Source organism: Dama dama, chromosome 24 (genome assembly GCF_033118175.1).
Source record: "Dama dama isolate Ldn47 chromosome 24, ASM3311817v1, whole genome shotgun sequence".
In the NCBI taxonomy this organism is placed as follows: Eukaryota; Metazoa; Chordata; class Mammalia; order Artiodactyla; family Cervidae; genus Dama; species Dama dama.
The window spans coordinates 16,916,233-16,934,733 of NC_083704.1; the positions used below are offsets into that span (position 1 = coordinate 16,916,233).

General features: G+C 44.3%; 1 protein-coding gene across 6 annotated transcripts in view; it reads left to right on the forward strand.

Annotated features, from left to right (window-relative positions):
* Positions 1-3,063: 3,063 nt before the first annotated feature.
* The window catches only part of CTDSPL (CTD small phosphatase like), a 119,781-nt gene continuing 104,343 nt past the window's right edge, over positions 3,064-18,501 (forward strand). For all 6 annotated transcript variants that reach the window (XR_009690284.1, XM_061127758.1, XM_061127760.1 and 3 more), the window contains exon 1: positions 3,064-3,171. Coding sequence is in view for 5 of the 6 variants with exons in the window: in XM_061127758.1 (XP_060983741.1) it covers positions 3,093-3,171 (79 nt within the window). In the remaining variant the exon portion in view is untranslated. The remainder of the gene's footprint in view (positions 3,172-18,501) is intronic.

Sequence of the window (18,501 nt, forward strand, 5' to 3'; positions counted from 1 at the left end):
ATCCCTCCCCTGCCCGCACTCCCTCTTGGCAACCACAAATCTGTTCTCTATAAATGTGGGTCTGTTTCTGTTTCATAGGTGAGTTCCTTTGTATCATGTTTTAGGTTCCACATGTAAGTGGTATCACATGGTATTTGTCTTTCTCTGTCTGACTTCCTTCACTTAGTATGACAATCTCTAGGTCCATCCAAGCAGCTGCAAATGGCATTTCATTCTTTTTATGGCTGTGTAATATTTCATTGTATATATATATATATAGCACACCTTCTTTATCCATTCATCTGTCTATGGGCATTTAGATTTGTTTCCATGTCTTGACTGTTGTAAACAGTGCTGCTGTGAACATAGAGGGTGCAAGTTTTGTTGGAATATGGGCCCAGGGTTGGGACTTCTGGATCTTATGGCAACTCTATTTTGGGGGAGGTTGCACCAGGTCTTAGTTGCAGCACGTGGGATCTTTAGTTGTGGTATGCGAACTCTTAGTTGCATCATGCAGCATCTCCTTCCCAGACCAGGGATCAAAAGCAGGCACCCTGCATTGAGAGTGTGGAGTCTTAGCCACTGGACCACCAGGGAAATCTCAAGCCTGGTTTTTGTAGGGAACCTGCATACTGTTCTCCATAGTGGCTCTACCAATTTACATTACCACCAACAGTGTAGGAGGGTTCCCTTTTCTGCATCCAGAGAACATTTTTATTTGCCAGCTCCTGGGCCAGCGATAACCTCAGAACAAAGAGAAGAGCATTACAAGTGGGGACAAGGGAAGTTCTCAGTGCCACAGGGCCCTAAGTTGTTCTGCCCTTGGAAGGGTTAGGCCAGGCATGTGCTGGAGCCTGGGTTACTTACACTAAGGCTTGCCTTCCTATCCAGAAGGGCACTTTGCTTCAACCTTCATGGCTCAGCTGCCCCAGGCAATTCACTGCAGTCCCAAAGGAGCCGACAGAAGAGCAGCTTACTCACACGTGAGCACACGAGGCAGCTGGCACCTCACAAGCTCAAAACCCAGATGTAACTTGAGGTCCTGGATTTGGGGGCAAATTCATCGCCCCCCACTACCTTTTTAGCTAGCTCCCCTGAAATGCTTTCTCACCTGCCTCGGCTACAGGGCCCCTGTCCCAGGACTGTCTCCCACACTGGAACCCTATCTGGGCTCCACCTGATGAAGAGACCCGCTAGGTCAGCTGGCTGCCCTTTGCCAGAGGCACTTCGGGAAGTGTACTTGAAAACTTAGAGGAGGCTAGTTGCTTCCCCCGATGAGCAGGCGACCTGCCTGCAACCAGCTCCGGGTTCCAGGGGTCGTGGAGTGAGAAAACGTCCTACCGGCCTGGCTTCCTCTAAGCCACGACGAGGATGGACGTGAAGTGCGCGCGCAGGGCGCTCCACGCCGCAGTTCGCCCACTCAGCCTTGCCCACCTACGTCACGCTCCGAGGGCCCTCCCAGATCCTCCTGATTGGTGGAGAGCAAGCACGAGCGCTCCCGCCCCGCTCCCGGGCCCGCCCTCCTGCGGCACTGCCCCGCCCCCTGGCATACTGGTCTTCCAGCGCCGCTTCCAAGTTGCAAGGCGAAGGCGCGGGAGCGAGACGGCCCCCGGGACCTCCAAGTGTGGGGGGCACTTTGCCTTCATGCCAGCGCTCTGGCCCTCGCCCCAGGCCTGACAGTGGCTGCCTGCTCTTCAGAAGTACAGTCCCTGCTCAGCTCGGCAGCCACAGGCCCCTTCCTCTCCTCAGCCCTCCACTCGCTCCCCGGGCTGGGCCCCTTATTGCACAGCACCCGGAAATGCCCATTGCCCAGGTCCCGCTTGACGCCTACACTCCCCACCCCCGCCGCGTGCCAGGAGGTTGGTCCCCGAAGACCCACAGCCGAGCACGCGGGCCCTCGAGGCCGATGCTGAAGTGGGTTTCTCAGGCATCCCACGCCTGGAGCCTCCAGCCCTGTCCACGGACCCTTCCCCCACCCAACTTCCTGCTCTCTCCCGACCCTTCGGAATTCCCCACACGCCGGGACCGTCACCCCCGCCCCGCGCACCCTTGTGTCCCTCCGAACCTTCCTCACACTCCCGAGCTCTCCTTCGCGCCAGCGCCCAGAACCTCTCCGCGGGGCCACCTCGGTGTAAGGGACCACCCTTAGCAGCCTCTGTTCGCAAACCGCTGCCCTCCGCGCCATGCGTCCGACCCCTCGCTTCCCGTGCCGAGATGCTCCTCACCCAGCACCTCCCCCAAGACACCCTCACGGGACCCTCGTCCCCATCCCTCGCATCGACCTCCTATTCTTCCTTCCTCCTCCCGGTAAACACCCCTCCAGGGGCCCTCCTCACTCTCCCATCCGTGCGATCTCTCCTCGGACCCCGGGGCCCTACCCGCACCCCCGCGGGCCTCTGCCTAGCCCCCGACACCCCTCAGCGCACTCATCTGCCAGATTCCTCCTCACGGCCTTCGCACCTCAGGCCGCTCACCCCACTCATCCTCCCAGGCCTTCTGACACCCCCACAGACCTCGGCCCTCACATCTACCGCCAGGACCCCTCTGGAAGCCCCTACACCCGAAGCCCTTCCCCCCGCCACCGTCTGCCCAAGAACCCCTCCCGCCCTCCACCCAGCGCTTCGGTCTCACCCCGCACCCCTCTCCCCCCCGGGGCTGGCCGGCAGCGGCGGCGGCGGCGGCGGAGGCCGGTCCCCCGGCCGGGACACACCCACCCGCCCGCCCTCCCGCTTTCCCTCGTTCCCTCCCTCATTCCCTCCCTCTCTCCCGCCCGCCCTCGCTCCTCGCTGGCTCCTTCCCCCTCGCCCGCTCCCGCTTCCCGCGGCGCCCGGCCTCCCGCTCCGCCTCCCCTTGCGCGGCTCTCCCGGGCGCGGCTCCGGGGTTCATGGTGACGAGGCGGCGGCCGCTCCAGCCCAGAGGCGGCGGCGGCGGCGGGAGCGGGGGCGCGAGCCCGGGCCGCCTCTCACAGAGCGCGGGGCCGGGCGGCGGGCGCGCCCAGGCGGCGGCGGCGAGCGCCCCCCCGGCCCGCGGCCCCGCGCGCCCCCCGCGCCGCGCGCCCGTGCGCCTGGCTGCCGGGGGGCCGGGCCGGCGGGCGGCCGCCGCGCCGCGCACCCATGGACGGCCCGGCCATCATCACCCAGGTGACCAACCCCAAGGAGGACGAGGGCCGGGCCCCGGGCGCCGGCGAGAAAGGTAAGGAGGGGCGCAGGCCGGGCGGGCCGGGCGCAGGCCGGGGGCGTGGGCACTCCCCGCGCGGCCGGAGTTGGCTGCCGGGTGCTGGCGCGGGCTGGGGGAGGGGTGCGTGGGTGCGGGGTGCGCAGCAGAGAGGCGAGCGGGCGGGAGGGGGAGTGTGCCCGCGCCGCTCCGGGCGCGGGAGGGGGCGTGCGCCTTTCCCCGGGTGGCGGCGATGTGGGGGTGACCCTGCGGGCCAGGAGTTTGTGTGTGCGCTCACGCCGACGGAGAAGTTGTGAGCCCGTGTGTGTTTCTGGCAGGTTGGAAGTGTGTGCGCCGTGTGTATGCAGGGAGCAGAGGTTGAAAGGCTGTGTGTGCACTTAACGGATAGGTTGTGAGTGTATGTGTCTGTCGGATTGGGTGTGTGTGCACTTGTGTGTGTACACTTGCATGCTCTGGGTAGGCACAGGCCAACTGAGAGATGTTAAAGGTGCGTGAGCACCGGTTTTCCTGACAGGCTGTGAGTGTGCACGTGTACCTTATGTAGAGGTTTGTGTGTACCTGACTAGGAGGTTGTGGAGTTGTGTGTGTGCATGAGCCCGAGCCTGCAGAGTTTGTGTGTGTTATTCCCTACAGAGTTTGTGTGTGAGGCTCACCGTGTGTGAAGATGACTGTGTGCTTACAGCACTGAACTGCCATGTTGAGTATGTTGTGCCCGTGGACTGGCAGGATGTTATGTGTGTGTGTGTGTGTGTGTGTGTGTGTGTGTGTGTGTGTGTGTGTGCACTTACACCTAGGAAGACTGTGTGCTGTGCCTGACCATGAGCCTGTGTGTGCAATGTGTGTGCCTGACAGTGAGGCTGTGTGCTTGGGTATGTTTAGTTGGTTGCACAAGTGGGGTGGGGGGAGCGTTGCCAAGCTAGCCCCCTGCTTGACTCTGCCGTCTCGTTGGCACCTGTTGGGTGCATCTACAGGGTTTGGGGTCCCCTTTTAGGGCCCAGCTCTAACGGACCCTTGGAGGAGCCTTTGGGTGCCCGGTGTGTCCCTCCCAGGAGAGCTGGCACTGTGCTGAAGCACCTAGTTTGATTCCAGCACATTTTGGCCCCATCACCCACCCCTCATTGCTCTTTTCCTCTGTGTCCCTGCCCCTCTTGGAGACCTGTTGTCCCCCTCTCTCACGTGCCTGGGTTACCATCCCTCTAGTAAGCTGGCCTGAGGTTTGGGCAGTTTTGAAGGGCCAAGGAATCTGGCTTGTTTTGTTCTGGTGACTAAATCTCCCTGCTGTGCGCCTGGCAAACGCCTGCACGGAGGTCAGGAGCAGCCCACTGGGATGCTTCCCCCTCCCCTCTCCAAGCCTGGCCTTTGACTTTGGCAGAGAGTCAGATTTCTTAACATGTGTTACTAACCTTGCTGTGCCAGTTGGGTGAGGTGTGCGGCTCTGCTGAGGAGTGGCGTGGGGGTGGGGGGAAACACTCCATCACCTCTCCCCAAGCAGGAATCCCTGGGCAAGCCCACTGGGAAAACCAGAACCCACCAGTCACCCCTCGGATTGGCGATTTGTCAGCTCATTTGCACTTTCCATAGACCGTAAACACTGTGTGTCTGCAGACTTGTTTTCTTTTGTGTAAAATTAAAAATCAGACTCCCCCCAGGCATTTTTCTGTGCCTTACAGGTGGGCTAAAAAACGGGAGGAGGTTGCTCCAGATGAATCTCCATGTCTCTCTGGGGCCCAAGTGGGCAGCGCCTCGGTTGGTCTGACGTTCCTACTGCTGGGGCTGTCAGTTCTTGGGGCTCTGGCCTGCTGTCCCTGGGCTGGGCATGTCCCCTCGGGACAGTTTGGTTGGAGGCATCGAGGAGATTTGATGCCTCTGCTTCTCCAGTGTGGACTGAGTGCTTTGTGTGATGTTGTGCCAGAGAGAGAATCCACGGCTCTTGTGAGGAGAGGTGTGGCAGAAAACGGGGAAATATTTGTCAGGACTTCAGCCTTCCTACTGCTCCTCACCTGATTGCAGGAACAGGCGCCTCCCCAACTTTCTCTTTTCCTCTAGCTCCTAAACTTTTAAAAGTGGAGACAGTTATCCAAAAATCTAACCAGGTACAAATATTCAAGGATGGTGCTTGTTATATTCAAGGATGGTGCCTGTTCATTCAACTTGTTTATGTTTCTTTTCATGACAATCTTGTATTATCTTTAACTGCTTATTTTGTTTGTTTTCTAGTGTCAGATTGGTTGGTTGATAACTGATGAGAGGAATTCCTTACCTGCCTCTCCAGGGTGGGGTTGGTGGCTGGCTAGTCAGTGCTTCTTGTTGAAGCATTAAAATCCTACTCAGTTTCGTTTCTTACTTTAAAACAAAGTAATTTGAGTTAACTATAGTGTGGCAATAAACTGTAGAACCAAGCTTTGGGATACCTTCCTCAGACTCATAAACCACTAAACATGTTTAGCAATGTTTCTTGCTTAAGCATGTTGATATATTTAGACAGGCACAATGGATTTTGTATCACTCAAGTTTTAGGTGAACTCTTAATCGTTTTCGTTTTAATTATGCGGCCTGAAATGTAAGATTTTGTGATAGAAAAGAAACTCTTGGTTTTAAAAGTTTACTTTTATTTTTTGTTTGTAAAATAGGATTGATAGTGACTACCTTTTGGGTTTGATTTGGATTAAATGAGATGAAGCATGTTAAAGACTCTGCCTAGTTCAGCAGTGTGTTACTGGTGCATATACCTTTCTTTAGGTGCAGGTTTGCAGAGGAAGTAGTAAGCATGGGCTGGGGCCCAGGTTGTTTGCACAAGTTGACTTACTTTATGACACTTTGCCACGTGGTGGTGCACCACTCAGAGATGATTGTCCCTGTCAGAGGTGTGGCCTGTCACCGAAGATTTATTTTGTAATCGTGTTTGACTTCACTGATGATATAAAGATACAGAGGCAGTTTTCGCTGTGAGTTTAGCCAAGGCTGCTTTACTATCTGGAAATTTATCCTTGCAGATCAATAAGAAAAAGTCTAACAACACAGTAGAAAAGTGGTCAAGAGATATGAACAAGAAAAATTGTAGAAGAGGAAATTTGAATGTCCAATAAATGTATGAAATGACGCTTTACTTCCTGTGAAATTTTTTTCCTGTGTCAGCTTGAGTAAACATGTAAATGACTGACAACATTCAAAGTAAACAAAAGTTTTGGGAAAGGAATACTGTTATAGACTTTTGTGAGAGAATGAAGTGAGTACAAACTTTTTAGAGAATAATTGAGTACTGAATCTCTTAGAAACATATTTGGCTGCAAGTAATAGAAAACCAGACTTACACTGTAGCTTAACCTGACAGAGGTTTATTCTTGTCACATAGCAAGCAGTCTGTAGGTAACTGTCGATAGCTTTAGTTCAGCAACTCATTAGTATCACAGCTGACATCACTGTGATTCCCTTAACTTTTCTACATGTTATAATGTGGCTACCACCCCTCCAAACACCACAGCCACTTCAGGGAAGGAAAAAGGTCCAGCTGTTTTTAATTGGAAAGCAGAAACATTGCTAGGGACCACCCGGCAAACTTTTGGTGATGTTTAATCAGCCGGAACTGGGTCACTTAGTCACTCCAACCTTTGTTTTGGAAGCAGGAAAGAAGAAGATGATTGGGAATAGGTGGGAACAGGTGTGGTCTCAGCCAATCAACAATATTGGTCATACCTGTAAAGCCAGGCCTGCTTCTGGGTTTCTCTCCTAGAGAAACAGCCTTATATGTGCTCCAGGAAACACATACAAGGATTTTTCACCAGTGTCTACATTGCTTGCAATATAAAAAATCGGAAACATCATAAGTGCCAAAGGATTAGACTGTAGTACGTCAATACCACAAAATACTGTAAGGCACTTAGGATGAATTAAATTAGATCTAAGGATACTAACATGCGCATTTCCAAGAGATTTTAAAGCAGGGTGGGGGTAAAGTAGTTGAATAATATAAACAGTGTGATCCTATCTTTATTTTAAAAAATATCAGACACACAGACATAAAATTGTACATATGTCTAGAGACACACAAAAAATAATCTGAAAAAAATACTTCAAACAAACAACAGTGATTTTCCCTGGCAAGAAGACTGAGATGGGAAGTGAAGGAACTTTGCCTTTTTGTTTAAATATTAATGAAAATGTCCTTGTGTTTTACAGATGAATTTTTTTAGCTAAAGAAAAGAAATTTCCCATAGCTGTTTGGAGGAAAATAAGTAATTTAAGGTAGTTGAATAATAATAAAACAAAAGCCCCTCAATTAATATGCAACATTATCAAGCATATATCAGTTCTTGCTGAACAGTTAATTATTTTGTAAGCTAATACATGTCTCTTGACGAGATTTCTGTAGGCAAGTTTGTTTTGGTAGATTTTTGGCCCAGGATACTAGGTATATTTCCTCCACATGTTTGCGACACTTAAGCTTAACTCAGAAACCTTTAACCTTTGGGCTGCTAACAAAATTATAGCAAGGAGAGGATTCTTGGAAGCAATAGTTATTTCAGACGCTGGAACAAATTTGAAGTAGATTCAGTTTGATTAACTTTTTGTATTAAACTTTTTATTCAGAAATGACTCTTAAGTTTACATGCAGCTGTAAGCAGTCACACTGACCGCCGCCCCCCCCCCCCACCCCCACCTAGTTCCCGCTAATGTTAGCATCTTGCCAAACCTTTGGACAAAATCATTGGCATAGTCAGGACACACAAGAATTCCGTCACCTCAAAGATCCCTCATGGTGCTGTTTTATAACTGCACCTAGTTCTTTTCCGTCCCCACTCCTTCTCAGCCTATTGAAAACCACTAGTCTGTTCCTCATTTCTGAAATTTTGTCATTTTAGGAATGTGTATACATGGAATCAAACAATATGTGATCTTTTGGAGTTGACTTTTTTCATTCAGCATAATTCTCTGGATTTTCAACCAGGTTGTTGCTTATATCAGTATTTTCTTCTTTTTTATTGCGGAATAGTATTCCATGACATGAATATACCACAGTTTAACCAATCACTCTGTGAAGAACATCTGATCATTTCTGGATTTGGGCTATTACGCATAAAACTGCTATAAACGTTAGTGGACAGGTTTTTGGGTAAAGAGAAATCATCGTTTCTCCAGGAAAAGTACCCAGGCATGCGATTGCTGGATCATATGGTAGTTGCCTATTTGCTTTTTAAATAAACTGCCAAACTGTTTTCCAGATTAAATGTACCAGCTTATAATCTCCCCAGCAGTTCATGAAAGATCTTATTTCTCCACATCCTCACCAGAATTTGATGTCACTTTTTTGTATCAATCATTCTGATATGTGTGTAGTGGTATCTCATTGTGGTTTTAATTTGGATTTCTCTGATGGCTAATGATGTTGAACTTCTTTCCATGTGCTTTTTCCTTCTGTATATCTTCTTTGATGAGATGTTCCTTCTTATCTTTTGTTTATGTTCTAATTGGATATTTCTTTCACTGTTGGGTTTTGAGAATTCTTTTCATATTCTCGATGTTAGTCCTCATCAGGTATGTGGTTTGCAAATAGTTCCTCCTTATCTGTAGCTTGTGTTTTCATCCTCCTTACACAGTCTTTTGCAGAACAAAAGTTTTTAATATATCAATTTTTCCTTCTATTGATTGTGCTTTTGAGGTCAAGTCTAAGAACTCTTTGTTTCATACTAGATCTGAGTGTTTTGTCATATGCTCTTCCCAAAACTTTTGTAGTTTTACATTTTACATTTAACACCATTATCTATTGTGATTTAGTTTTTGTAAGGTGAAAGTGAAAGTGTTTGTTGCTCAGTTGTGTCTGACTCTTTGTGACCACATAGACTGTAGCTTACCAGGCTCCTCTGTTCGTGGAATTCTCTAGGCAGTAATGCTGGAGATCCCCCTTCTCCGGGGGATCTTCCCGACCCAGGGATCGAACCTGAGTCTCCTGCATTGCAAGCAGATTCTTTATCATCCGAGCCATCAGGGAACCACAATTAGATTAAGTTTTTTTTGTCTTTGACAATCTAATCAATTTAGCCACATTTGTTGAAAAGGCTTTCCTTCCTCTTTTGATTTTCTTTTGCATCTCAAATCAGTGTATCAGTAAAAAACCAGTGCATCGTATTTGTGTAGGTCTCTGAGTTTTCTGGGTTGTGAAGATCTTTTTTTGTACAGTTCTTCTGCGTATTCTTGCCACCTCTTCTTAATATCTTCTGCTTCTGTTAGGTCTATACCATTTCTGTCCTTTATTGAGCCCATCTTTGCATGAAATGTTCCCTTGGTATCTCTAGTTTTCTTGAAGAGATCTCTGGTCTTTCCCATTCTATTGTTTTCCTCTGTTTCTTTGCATTGATCACTGAGGAAGGCTTTCTTATCTCTCCTTGCTATTCTTTGGAACTCTGCATTCAAGTAGGTATATCTTTCCTTTTCTCCTTTGCTTTTTGCTTCTTTTCTTTTCACAGCTATTTGTAAGGCCAACTGAGACAGCCATTTTGCTTTTTTCTATTTCTTTTTCTTGGGGATGGTCTTGCTCCCTGTCTCTTGTATAATGTCACGAACCTCCATCCATAGTTCATCAGGCACTCTGTCTATCAGATCTAGTCCTTTAAATCTATTTCTCACTTCTACTGTATAGTCATAAGGGATTTGATTTAGGTCATACCTGAATGGTCTAGTGGTTTTCCCCACTTTCTTCAATTTAAGTCTGAATTTGGCAATAAAGAGTTCATGATCTGAGCCACAGTCAACTCCCGGTCTTGTTTTTGCTGACTCTATAGAGCTTCTCCATTTTTGGCTGCAAAGGATATAATCAGTCTGATTTCGGTGTCGACCATCTGGTGATGTCCATGTGTAGAGTCTTCTCTTGTGTTGTTGGAAGAGGGTGTTTGCTGTGACCAGTGCGTTTTCTTGGAAGAACTCTGTTAGCGTTTGCCCTGCTTCGTTCTGTACTCCAAGGCCAAATTTGCCTGTTACTCCAGGTGTTTCTTGACTTTCTACTTTTGCATTCCAGTCCCCTATAATGAAAAGGACATTTTTTTTGGGAGTTAGTTCTAGAAGGTCTTGTAGGTCTTCATAGAACCGTTCGTTCAACTTCAGCTTCTTCAGCATTACTAGTCAGGGCATAGACTTGGATTGCCGTGATATTGAATGGCTTGCCTTGGAAACGAACAGAGATCATTCTGTCGTTTTTGAGACTGCATCCAAGTACTGCATTTCAGACTCTTTTGTATGTCTTTCTTATGTCCTCTAACTATATTGAGCCCACTTATTAGTTATAAGACTTTGTATATTTCTTGAGGCTTTTAACATAGACAAACATGTCATCACATAAGAACATTTATATTTCTTCCTGATTTGTATGCCTTTTATTTCTTTTACTTTATTGTGTCGATGAAAACTTACAGAGTATGTTGAATAAGAGTTGTGAGAATGGACATCCTTACCTTGTTCCCATTTCAGTCTTTTACTGTTAAGTATGCTGTTGGCTGTTTTGTGTGTGTGTGTGTGTCTTTATTAAAAGGTTGAGGAAGTTCTCCTGTATTCCAATTTTTCTGAGAGTTTTTGTCAGAGATGGATGTTGAATTTTGTCATATGTTTTTCCTGTACCAATTGATATGATCGTGTGAGTTTTCATCTTTGGTCTATTAATATGGTAGATTACACTGATGGGTTTTAAAGTATTGAACCATCCTGTATGCCTAGAAATAAGCCTCATGGTTTTGTGTGTAATTCTTTTTATGTATTATTGAATTCTCATTGCCACCATTTTGTTAAGGATTTTTGCATCTGTATTCATGAGTGATATTGGTCTATGCTTTTCATTTTGGGTATGGTATTTATCTGATTTAGTGCCAACTTTGGAAAGTAAATTGGAAAGTAATCTCTTCTCTTTTCTGGAAGAGATTGTGTAACACTGGTATTCACTCCCAGTGAAATCATCTGGACCTGGAGATTTCTTTTGGGGGAATTTTTAAATGACAAATTCAGTTTTTCTAATAGTTATAGAGCTATTCAGATCATCTCTTTCATGTGGGATAAGTTGTGTCATTTTTGGTTTTTGAGATTTGATCTATTTCATCGACGTTGTCATATTTGTGTGTAGAGTAGTTCATAGTATTATTCCGTCATTATCTATTCTATGCTTGCAGGGTCTGAAGAGACAGCCCCTGTTTCTAACATCCCCACTTTCATTTGTAGTATTGGTAATTTGTGTCTTCTATCTTATTATTTTCTCAGACTTGATAGAGGGTTCTCAATTTTCTTGATCTTTAAAAAAAAAGAGACCCATTTTATATTTCACTGATTTTTCTCTACCACTTTTAATATTTTCAGTTCAACTGATATCTGTTCTTTTTATTATTTTCCTTCCTTATGCTTGATCTGGGTTTATTTTGCTCTTTTTCTAGGTTCTTGGAAGGGAACTTAGATTATTGATTTGAGACGTTTCCTTTTCCTAACATATGCATATTGTGCCACACATTTTTCTCTTGGTGTCATTTTTGCAGTATCTCGCAAATTCTGATGTTATATTTTCATCTTCATCCAGTTCAATGTATTATTTTAGAGAAAACTTCTTTTTTAATTTTTGTTTATTTTATTTAATTTTGTCTGTGCTGGGTCTTCGTCTCTGTGAGTGGGGGCTGCTCTCTCGTTGTGGTGTGCAGGCTTCTCATTGTGGCCTGCAGGCTTCAGGAGCTGCGGCTCCCCAGCTCCAGAGCACAGGCTTACTAATTGTGATGCACAGGCTTGGTTGCTCCACAGGCTCCAGAGCACAGGCTTACTAATTGTGATGCACAGGAATCTTCCTGGACCAGGGATTGAACTCATGTCCTTCACACTGGCAGGCTGAGTCTTAACCACTTGACTACCAGGGACGTCCTCATTGTTTTTTGTCGTTGTTGTTTTTAATACAGACTTTCCCTTTGGGGATAGTTTTAGGTTCACAGCAAAACTGAACAGAAAGTGTTCCTATATAACACTGACCCCACACATGTTCAACTCATTTGGGTAAATACTGAGGAGCACTGTTGCTATACTGTATGGTGAGAACGCTTTTTGTTTCCTAAGAAACTGTCAAACCGTCTTCCAGAGTATCTGTATCATCTTTAGTTTTCAGAAGTGTAGTTATGATATGTCTCAGCATGGATTTCTTCAGGTTTATCCTATTGGGGATTCACTTAGCTTCTTGAATTTGTAAGGTTGTCTCTTACAAAATTTGGGAAGTTTTCAGCCTTTATTTTCTGAAGTACTTTTTAAGCCCTGCCCTTTTCTCTTCTTCTCCTGGGACTCTGATGACATGAATACCAGGTCCTTAGTTATAGTCCCACAGGTTTATTGATACCAACTACTCTTTAAAAAAAAAAAACAAAAAACTTTTCTCTCTGTTGATTCGGATTGGGTAATTTCTTTTGTTCTATCTCCAAGTTCAGTGATTTGCTCCTATTCCCCTCCATTCTGCTATTGAGCCTATCCACAAGTTTTTTATTTCAACTTTTGTTCCATTTAAAATTTGCCATTCACTTTTTTCTTTATGTCTTGTTTTTCTTTGCTAAGACTTGCTATGTCTTTGCCAAGGCTTTCTATTTCCATTTGTTTTCAATATCTTCCTAATTGCTTTTATCATAGCTGCTTGAAAATTTTTGTCAGGTAATTGTAATAGTTTTCTTGGTGTTGGCCTCGATTGTCTTTTTTTTCGTTCAGTTTGAGATCTTCTGGCTCTTGGTGTAACAAGTGAATTGCAGTTGAAATCTGGACTTTTTCTTATCATGTTATGAGAGTCTGGGTCTTGTTTAAAGCTTCAGTTTTAGTTGGTTTTCTCTGACACTGCTCCAGCAGAGGAAACACTGTCCCATTATTGCCAGGGAGAGGTAGAAGTCCAGGATCTCCACTTGACCTCTCCTGACAAAGTGATGGGCAGGGAAGGCAGTTTCAGCCCTGACATGATCTCTGCAGTGGGAGTGGGTGAGGGTGAAAACCCTGAATCTTCTGTGCCTCCTCTGACACCTGGGTGGGAATGGAAGTCCAAGCTGGCCACATGGTCTTCACTGGCACCACTGGGAGATGGAAGGACCCATTACCAGCAGTTAGGAAAGCCCTACCTGGCTTTCTCAGCCGCTACCCCAGCAGGGTGGAGGGGTGCCTCCTTACGCCCTGGTGGGGGTGGAAATCTACGTACCCTTTGGATTTTGCTGACTGTGGTGGGGTTGGGGCCACGGTGTGTGCCTGTGTGGTGGTCTCTGCAGTAGAGCAGTTTTATTATCTGAAAGTTTCCTGTCTTGCTAGACTATCCCTTTTCTGGTCCTTTGGTTACAAGAAATAGGCTTTTGAAAGGACTTTTTTTTTTTTCGGTCAGAAACTGTTGATTTTTGCCCATATCAAGCTCCTTCGGCTCTGAGTTTGGATTATATGAGGCAAAAGAAAACCCAGGGGTCCCCAGCCTTGGTTTAAGTTCTCAGGTCCCTCACTGCTCTGCCTGCTTCCCTCCACCTTTCCGTCATCTTGTGTTTGCTCTATAAACTGGGCTTTTAGTTGTACTTAGTGGACAGACTATGAAGAATTATGTTTACTCTTTCGTCTTGGAAGTAGAAGTCCCCTGATTAATTTTTACACCTATCCAAATTAAGTGTTTTAAGGAAGACTGGAATTGCAGAGTTGTCTCTTTAAAGGTTTATTTCAGCAAAGTGCTAGTGACCGATGTAAAAGTCAAATTGAGTTAGTGCTTTGAGAATCTTGATTGTCCCTGAAAAAAGAGAAATGATAATGAATTCAGTGTGAAATCAAGTCTAGATCAGTGAGGCTGCAGTGACAACTGTTGTTGAGTCAGCCTTCAAAGGATGCATTCTTAAGCTTTCGTCCTAACACCAGAATTTAGATCAGCATTCTCGAGTATCTTGAGTTAGATGTATTTTTGATCTAATATTCTGTTTGATTGGCAAGCAAGTTTAAACCCGTATCTTATCTTTTGTTTTGTTTCTCAATTGAGAAAGCATCCATTTAAGTAGATAGAAGTATCTTCCTGGGGTAAACACAAAGGAGCTTATCTCTGGTTTTAGCTGCTGGTGACTACCAGACAGAGCTCTCTGGCCAGTGACTGGAAAACTCTTCTTCCATCTGTGCTGCCCTGGAGGTAGTTTTGGGGGCTTCCAAAATTTGGCTCAGGCTGCACTTCACTGGAGTGGCCCACGTCATAGGGGAAGTCCATGTGCAAGCGTAGGACTGGGTTTTCAGGAGGGACTACACAGCTTCAAGTTTAACTCTGAAGTATTTGTTTATTTTCCATCCAGTTTTATTGAGATGCAGTTGACATGTGACACTACTGAAGTTTAAGGTATACAGCATAATGATTTGACATACATACATATATATATATAGTGAAATGATTACTACAGTGAGTTTGAACATCTATGACCTCATAGTTACTAGTTTTTTTCTTATGATTATAATTTTTAGGATTCACTTTCTTAGCAACTTATGAATATACCACCCAGCATTGTGAACTCTAGTGATCATGTTGCTCATTACATGCCTGTTGCTTGTTATCTTGTAATTGGAACTTTGTACCTTATGACCACCTTCACCCAATTCCTTTGCCCCTCACCCTCTGCCAATTGCAAATCTGATCTCTTTTTCTATGACTTTGGTTTTGTTTCAGAATCCACATATAAATGAGATCATAAAGTTTTTGTCTGTCTCTGACTTATTTCATTTACCATACTTGCCCCCAAGGTCCATCCATGTTATTACAGCTTCTTTTTATGATAGAATAATATTCCTTTATATAATATATGTGTGAATGTATATGTGTGTGTGTGTGTATATATATAAAGAGTCTTCTTTATCCATTCATCTGACCGGACATTGAGGTTGTTCCTATGTCTTGACTGTTATAAATAATGTTGTAATGAACGTGGGAGTACAGATACCTCTTTGGGGTGGTGATTTTGTTTTCTTTGGATGTATACCCAGAAGTGAAGCCACTGGCTTTTTCTCTTTCAGTGAAATTCAGTGACTTTTTCTCTCTCGGCAGTGGGGGAAGGGGAATACATGATGGGGCCAGTGGGTTCATTAAGTCCTTTCAGCCAGGAATTGGCAGAGGTCAAGAAACACTCTGGCCACAAACAGTTCTAGATTTACATATACGTATATAATATGTTTTTCACTTGCTTTGGCAGTAATATACGATGCTAAGGTCACCAGTGTATAACTAGTAGAAAAGGGAAATGTCAGGATTCTCTTGGGAAATGTTGAGGTATAATATTTACCTTGGAACTTATTTTCCAGATTTTAAATCATGATTTATCAGACATTTGAAGTTCAATATTTTTAATGACCCAGATTTCTTTTTAAAAATCTACTTTGATTAAATAGTGTCTTTTCCTTTACTCTTTTAACATTTATTTTACTATTTTTAAAATGAGAGTGTATAGTCAATGCTTTATTTAAAATTAATCAAATATTTGCATTTATGACTTTGAAATAGCACATAATGGAGCAAAAGCTTAGGAACTGCTTGTAGCACTGGGTTAGGATATGGACATCTTTGTATTTGGGATCAGCAGAGAAAAGGCTGGTGGCACAGTTCCCTGAAACCAGGGCCTAATAAACAGTGGTCTTTATGGATGCTAAGGATTATGTAACCACCTAAGTAATCACTCATTTTGATTCTGAGTTAAAAACTGCTTCAAGTTAAAAACTGAAAGATTTCTTTGTAATTATAACTTGAATTAAGGCTACTTGCCAAAAATGTTTTAAAATCCTGGTACTCAAAGCGCTTTAAAAAGTGAAGAGAAGTGGCTTAGTATGTGATGGCTGATATTATTCTTACCTTTCATAATTAGTGTTTAACCTAAGCTTTCAGTGTTTCAGGGTATCTGGAAGAACAAACCACACTCCTTTGTCAACACAGCTTGAATAAATGTAGCCTTTCAGTGTCAGAGTGAAGTCAGTGTTCCAGTAAACACGCATCCTGTAGTCAGCGTTATGTATGATGTCTCCCTCTGCGTCCTAACCAGGAGCCAGCTTCCGTGCTCAGCATACCATAAATCTGTTCTGAGTGTTTGACTCAGTCATGTCCAGAGCAGAAACCAATGACTTTAATTCCATAGACCTCCATCAGAGCTGTATTTTCTTACCCCTTTTTGAGGAAACAGTCCAACAGATTTAATTTTTGCTTTGCTTAGAACAAACACATTTCATGTTTGTCACCCACCAGGCATATACAGTTGGAAGAGCTGTTAACTCTCTCAAGTGTGTGAGCACTTACTGGTGAGCTTACTGAATTTTTCTATCCCACAGGATACTCTGTTTCACTGCACAGGCTTGACTTCTTGATTTTTTTAAGTTTTTAAATAATTTTTAAAATAATTTTTTAATAAGGTAAACTTACATATAATAAAAATCGTTCTTTTTGATGTAGCCCAAAGTTAGAAAGCTTCCTGGGTGGCTCAGGGATAAAGAATCCACCGGCAGTGCAGGAGATGCAGGTTCAGTCCTTGGGTCAGGAAGAGCTCCTGGAGAAGGGAATGGCTCCCCACTCGAGTGTTCTTACGTGGGAAATCCCATGGACAGAGAGACTGGTGGGCTGACAGTCCATGAGGGTGCAAAAGAGCTTGACATGAAGAGCGACTTAGCAGTAACAGCAAAGGTTAGAAAGTTCCGTGAGTTTTGACAAACTCATACGGCGATGTAACCACCTCCATTATCAAGATAGAGGACATTTCCATGATTCACAAAGTAATCCCTGTGCCCCTTAGCCATTACCTGCCTTCCACACTCGGCCCAGAACAGCTGATCGCTTCTCTCCTCTTTCTTCCATTTTCTGAAACTTCATCTAAACAAAATCATGCAGTATGGAGTCTTTGGAGTTTGGTTTCTTTCACTTAGCAAAATGCTTTTGAAGTTCCTCCAGGTGGTTTCCTATATCAATTGTTTGTTGGTATTTATTGCTGAATAGTATTTGATTGTATGCATGTACCAGTTTGAAAGTATATGTTTAACTTTATTTTTTAAAAAACTACCAAATAGTTCTCCAGAGAAGCAGTACTATTTTGCATTTCCACCAATCATGTATGACTCTTCTAGTGGCCCTGTATCCTTTTCAGCACTTACTTAGCATTGTCAGTTTTTAAATGTTAGCCATTCTGACAGACATCTAGTGGTATTTTGTTGTGGTTTTAATTTCTATTCCCTTAACAACTGATAATGCTGATATTCTTTTTATGGGCCATTCACCTTTTGGCAAGTTATCTCTTCACATTGTTGCCAATTTAAAAAATATTAGATTATTTGCTTTCTTATTATTGAGTTTGAAAGTTTTTTTATATATATATCTTGGATACAAGTACTTCGTTGAATATGTGTTTTGCAAATATTTTATCCTAGTCTGTGACATGTCTTTTCATCCTCTGAGCAATGTCTTTGACTTCCCAATTTTTTTGTGGTTAAACATACTTTACATTAAATTTACTGTCTTACAACTTACTTAATAATTGTATATTCTAAAGCATATACAATTAAGTGATAATAACTACATTCATGTTGTTGTGACTGTATCACCACTATCCATCTCCAGAACTCTTTTCATCTTGAAAATCTGAAACCCTGTATCTGTTAAATAATAACTCCCATTGCCCCTCTCCACAGCCACTGGCAACCATCTTTCTGCTTTCTGTCTCTTGTTTTGACTACCCCACTCACATAAGTGGAATCATACAGTATTTGTCTTTACATGACTGACTTATTTCACTTAGTATAAAGTCGTCAAGGTTGATCCATTTGTAGCATGCCAGAATCCATTTGTAGCATTCCTTTTTAAGGTTGTATTGAGAGAGAGAGAGGGAGAGAAAAATACATATGTATTAGATATCTTTTTATAGATGTGATATGTAAAAGACACCCCATTTTGTGTATTTATTCACATGTCAGTGAACACTTGGATTGCTTCCATGTAGTAGCCATTGTGAATACTGCTGCTGTGGACGTGGATATGCAATTACTTGTTTCAGTCCCTGCTGTCGGTACTTCGGGATGTATATTCAAGAGTGGAATTGTGGCATCACGTGGTAATTGTATGTTTAAACTTTTGAGGAACCACCATACCTGCTGGCCCACAACAGCTGTACCATTTTGTATTCAAGCCCAGTACCACACGGATGCCAGTTTCTCCACAGCCTCACCAGGACTGTTATTTTCTTTATTGATAGTAGCTGTCCTAATGGATTCGAGGTGTTGATGATGTCATTTGAAGAGCAGAAATTGAGGTTTGTTTGCATGTGAATGTTCAATTGTTTCCACATCAGCTATTGAAGAAACCATCCTTTTTCTATTGTATTGCCTTTGAATCTTTATCAA